The sequence below is a fragment of the Camelina sativa genome, chromosome 2 (assembly GCF_000633955.1).
Source record: "Camelina sativa cultivar DH55 chromosome 2, Cs, whole genome shotgun sequence".
Classification (NCBI taxonomy): Eukaryota; Viridiplantae; Streptophyta; class Magnoliopsida; order Brassicales; family Brassicaceae; genus Camelina; species Camelina sativa.
Genome location: NC_025686.1, coordinates 13,684,551 through 13,690,562, shown reverse-complemented (window position 1 = coordinate 13,690,562; position 6,012 = coordinate 13,684,551). Strand labels below are relative to the sequence as shown.

The window sequence follows — 6,012 nt, the reverse complement described above, 5'->3', positions numbered from 1 at the left end:
GGGGAATTGGCAGAAATAACATAAAAAAAATTTATAATTTACTGGGTGACTACTCTAACCATAAGGAGTTAATATACTCTATATATTATATAATATATATCCTTATACCCTTATCCATAACTTTTCCACCTTTACCTCCTTTCACCTTCACCACCTCAACCTCCTTTCAGCACCACCACCTGCACCTCTTTTACTATCACCTTAGGGTTCACAAAGTACTATCCCTTAGGATTTAGTTTTCCTACAGCCACCACCACCGCCGGCCACCGGCCGTAACCTCCGGCGACCGCCGTTCATTTTCGACCGGCGAATTCCAGTGAACTCCGGCCATCTCCGACCGCCGGCGAATTCCAACCTCCGGCGAACTCCGGCCATCTCCGGCGAACTCCGGCCATCTCTGACCTCTGGTGAACACCTCCGGCGAACTCTGACCGCCGGCCTCCGACATCCGGCGAACTCCGGCCGCCGGCCTCTGGCCTCCGGCACCACCAGCCACCACCTACCAAATAAATAGAACACTAAAATGGTAATTCTATCTATCCCTCCTCCTACTTTTCTAATTTTGTCAATTAATATGCTATATTCTTAATTAATTTTGTGAATATGGTTATTCAGCAAATTGACCCAAACTATATTCAAACCAAAAAAATACGTTGTTCATTTACAAAGTTTTCAACAGTAGACTGAATTTTTGAGAGAAATTAAAACAGAAAATCAGTAACGGGTAGCTAGCCATTGAGCAAAAACATCCTCAAGTCGAGAGTCCCCTGTAGGCAGGGTGCATAACCGATTACGAATTACTCTATCCAGCAGAGCAGAGAGCTGAGTATGCGGTGTGGAGGCTTCACCATGACGGCGACCATTACGTTCGCGCCGAAGTGAATGAATGACCACCTGAAAAACATATCTGACGAGAAACCGAGTAGCAGGGGGAAGAGCAGAGCCCGAGAGGAGGGATACAACATCTCCAAAGTGATGGGTGTAGTGCGACTGCAGGAGGAGGCCTGCTAAATTCTCCCAAACAGAGGAAGAGTAAGAGCAAGAGAAGAACAAGTGGTCACGGGTTTCCCACAGATCATTACAGAGAACACACCGTGGAGAAACTCCCACTGTCCAACCATTCATGCGATCTCCGGTAGTTAACCTATTAAGCACAGCTAGCCAAGAGACAAAAGCAAATTTAGGAGTTGAGTGGGGGAACCAAACTGTTCCATACCATTGCTGTTGTTGTCCCGCTGAGCGAATCAAAGACCAAGTGATCTTAGAGGAAAACCGTGGGGAAAACTTGTTCTGCTTCCCTCGCCAAAGAACAATATCTGGCTTTTCTTCCCGGTGTCTAGCACGAACCCTGTCTAATTCCTCCTCAGTCTTATTCAACAGGACCACACGGTGATGTCGTCGCCGATGCTGAAGAGCCTCAGCGACTGTGGCAGAGAGGGGGATTCCGAGGTCTATCACACCACGAGAACCAAAAATCTCATGAAGAGGACCAAGAGCACACCAGTGATCAAACCAAAAGGAGGTCTGAAACTTTCAAATAATAATAATGAGTGAGGACCTCATGAATCGAGTACTGAAACTTTCAACTCTGTCAATCTGTCATCATGATCATTTCGTTAAAACTTTGTGAATGTATGTGTGCTAGATCTTACAGAACTAAAGACGAATTTATTTTCTTATGATTCTTATCCTTCGGCAATAAGTTAGACAAAAAATTTAGTGATAAAATTATGTAGTGCAATAACCATCTTAACGTTCATATTACTGTCTCCTAATGTGACTACCTTCAATAACATCAGCACTAAACGTTAAACTTGTTCATAAATATGTATTGAAAATTGATTTTTTGGTCGCTAGAAGGGATCAATGTGGGGAATGGCCTAAATCTAAGCGCTTGGATCCCATTTGGACCACTCATTAAACAATTGGGACAAGATAGCCTCGTCTACTGGGACTTCCCATTTACCTACGAGTTGTTGCTGCTTGTGGCCCTCAAGAATGGAAGCTCCATATGCCAAGAACAAATCTGCTTCTTCACCTACAAATCTGCCTAAACAACTCATTACTAGTATACTTGGACTGTTGATGGTGAAGAAAACTTCTTCTCCTCCAGCTTAACATGGGAACTATAGGAAGCATTTTGGTCGCGGGGGTGTACAGATTGCAACTTATACTATTGTCTTTTCTCTATATATGATGAAAGCAAAGACCACCTGCTCTTTCGTTGTGATTACAACGTATTGATTTGGCAATCGCTGAAGAATAGTCTTCGAATTAATTAAAAGATCCATGTGACCCCTTTATTTTTGTTTTCTATTTTTGGCAAGAACACACAAATAGATATGGTTGACATTTTGTAGAACCAAAATATCCATTTTCTAATGATCTGTACTGTACATTCATATCATAATATATAAAATAAACGTTGAATTTGACCCTCATTATTATTTGAATGCGCACCTAGCTAGGTTGGCTAAACGAATTTGAATATTATGGTCAGACCAATGAACATATAAGGGGAAATGGAGTACAAAAATATATGAAAAATATAGTGTTTGGCAACTTGTTTGAAATTGAACAAAAAGAATAATTAAGTTACTACAACAACTTATAATATGACTAATAAGAAACATCGGTCAAAAATATGATTAAGAAATAGAATTACAAGCGTAGAAACTAGAAAGTCAAATGTCAACTTTCAAAGCTATAGTTCTCAATTAAGTGTTAAGTAAGTACACTCGTAAACCCTTAAAAATTAATTAAATCCTATCACGATCGTATAACTAATGTTCAATTGCACTATAAGAGCATCTCCAACCTATTTTTCTAATTTTTCTTTTAAAATAGAATAATTTTTGGAAATGGACTTTTCTCCAACTTTACTCTATTTTAAAGTATAAAAATAGAGATCCTTAAATTTTAGTGTAAAATGGAAATGAATGTCTCCAAATATAGAGAAAAAAAAATAAAGATTTCTATTTTTGAGATAAAAATAGAGATTGGTTGGAGCAAAATTAACTTCAAACTCCATTTTGTAAATAGAAATAAAGATGGGTTAGAGATGGTCCAAGGGCAAGTTCATAACGCACCAAAAAAAGAGAGCTAACAGTTTACATAAGCCTTACATTGTCGGTGATTCTTGGTAAGGGATGAAATGTTTTTTTTGTACACCAAGAGTTTGGTGAGGAAAAAGAAGATTGGGGATTTTGATAGGCTCATCGATGGTGTTTGTTTGATCATCTGTGACTCCGCAAAGCATTATCTGTGGGAGTTAAATAAAGTTTGGAAGGTGCAGAAGTTATGTCACACTGTAAAGTTGTACAAAACCCATGTTAGTTAAATCGTTACGCAGTGAATTTCTCATTTCTAAAATTTTTATTAGGATAACGCGTGGAATAAAAAAAATGAGTTAAGCAAGGTAATTCATTACTGCAGCATTTACATTAAGCTATTAGAATTATTGTGAAAAAAAAAACAGAATAATTTCTCACAACTAAATACCTTGTGGAAAAAAATATAAATGGGATAATTGTTAACAAACAAATAGAATTGTATAAAAATTTTGTCAAAAATTATAAACAATGTAAAAATAATTTTTAGTAGATTAATTATATTTTTGTTTTCAAAAATGTGTATTTACTCAAGTGTTTAACGGTCCACCTTTGCGATTTTTTTTACTGGAGTTCGACTTTTCAAATTGCATTATCCGTTGTAATAAAAATTGACTATGCGTCAGACCTTGTTAATAAAAAATATTAAAAAATTTCTATTTTGTTTTTTTTTACTAATTATATTTTGGCATATTTTGTGTTTTTTTTCCTAGTTTTGCCTCTTAACATTTACACAAGCACGAGAACTAGTTCTACTAGTAAATAAATAGAGCAAGCTGTTTTGTTCGGGTACGTAGTACATATTTTGATATTTCCGGACACCTGATGTATATATAAGAAATATATATTTCACTTTCTCAGCAATGTATTTATGCAAGCTCAAAACACCGATAAGTACTGATATAATGACGATGTTCTCCTCTTATAAAGTTTGTTGATATGTAGTAAAATATTTGGAGATGCTCTCTATTATATATAAAAAGTATAAGTTATTGGGAAAACTTAACAGTTCTTATATTGCGGCCGTCTATGCCTTTGTCCCACATGTTACAAATAAATCTTAAAGAAGAATTTTTCATATATCTATTCATCTATAAAAACAACATCCATTATCTCTTTAGTCTTTACACATAACTCCAATAAGTGACTCTTTTTTTCATTCAGCACATCACAAACAAAAAGTACGAAGTCTCGATTCTTTTCTTTCTCTGAATCTCTCTTTGTGCGTCACTCTGCATCAATGGATGACAAAGCAAGAAGCTTAAAGATCAACAAGAACATGGAGGATTTTTCGAACGTGGAAGAAGAAATGGACCTAAGGAGAGGTCCATGGACCGTTGAGGAAGATTTAGAGCTCATCAATTACATCGCTAATCATGGTGAAGGTCGATGGAACTCTCTAGCTCGTGGTGCCGGTATGATACACTAACATCTACGTACACATATGCACACTTAGATTAAGATAGGTATGACGCGCGGTTGTGCATGAATGTGCTCCTAGGGTGAGAAAATTATAATAACAAACCTATACACAAGTTACATAACTTAATTAAACTTATACTTATCTTTTGTTCAATTCTTGTCATGTTTTCTATCTCCATATGTGTCTTTGTTTTTTGTCTTCGTAACACTCTTTTTATTTATTTATAAATTTCAATAAATGGATTTTGCCTTCTATCCACAAACGAAAAGAACTCTTCTATCTTGGGGATAAAACAAAATAAATGTAAAGCTTTTATGTTTATTCCTCTCATTATTCGGACTCAAATATTACATCTCTATGGATATGGATTCAATTATTTAACCCTCTACGTTTTGAATAGAAAGTACTATATTCGTGTTGAAATAAAATGAAGATAAGTAATTATAATATAATGGTAAACATTTATATGGGGAATTCACCAAAAAAAAAAAAACATCTATATGGGGAAAGCACTATCCCAATGGAAGAAAGTTTGCTGGAGACAAAGACCCTTTTAGAGAATTTGCCTCATAGCAACGGTCCCAATTATTTCTGGAGTAATTTTGATAACTTACCAAATATCATGAGTTTCTTGCGTATGAAATCATCACACAGACCTCGGTGGCTGTACAGTATACGTGTACACGATGATGTCTAAATAATAATAATAACTTCCAATATGGAACAGGACTCAAAAGGACCGGCAAAAGCTGCAGACTTCGGTGGCTGAACTATCTCCGACCAGATGTCCGCCGTGGAAACATAACTCTTGAAGAACAACTCTTGATTCTTGAACTACACTCCCGTTGGGGCAATAGGTACATATTTTAATCATTTTTTTTGGTTGTAGTATAAAATTTTAGACCAGACAATAAGTAACGTTAGATTTACACAAGTCGTCAATGTACACTTTATTTTTCTACAATCACAAAGATGGCCAATTATTGTATTTACATCTATACATTTTATTTTTGTGTTACCAACTTTAGTTATTAATACATTTCGTTTTCTTATGATTTACAGATGGTCTAAGATTGCACAATATTTACCAGGGAGAACAGACAACGAGATCAAAAACTATTGGAGAACACGTGTTCAAAAGCATGCGAAACAGCTTAGGTGCGACGTGAACAGTCAACAGTTTAAAGACACCATGAAGTATCTTTGGATGCCTCGGCTCGTAGAACGGATCCAAGCCACCTCCACGAGGTCTGTTTCCACGTCATCTTGCGTCACCACCTCTTCAGATCAGTTCGTGATCAACAACAACAGTACCAACATGGAGCATTCCGGTTTGATGAGTAACCCTAATGGTCACATCTTCACGTCGGAATCGGATCATTCCAACGTGGCAGTATCCCCTTCATCAGATTTGACGGAGTGTCATCCACAAATGTCATCACAGAATTATTTGGATAATAAAAGTGGTTTATTAGGAGA

At 36.7% G+C, this 6,012-nt stretch overlaps 1 protein-coding gene across 1 annotated transcript in view; it reads left to right on the top strand.

Annotated features, from left to right (window-relative positions):
• Positions 4,251-6,012, top strand: part of LOC104724074 (transcription factor MYB108-like) — a 3,273-nt gene continuing 1,511 nt past the window's right edge. Inside the window, exons 1-3 of the mRNA XM_010442523.1 lie at positions 4,251-4,525; positions 5,261-5,390; positions 5,596-5,996. Coding sequence (XP_010440825.1) covers positions 4,351-4,525; positions 5,261-5,390; positions 5,596-5,996 — 706 coding nt within the window. The 5' untranslated portion in view covers positions 4,251-4,350. The remainder of the gene's footprint in view (positions 4,526-5,260; positions 5,391-5,595; positions 5,997-6,012) is intronic.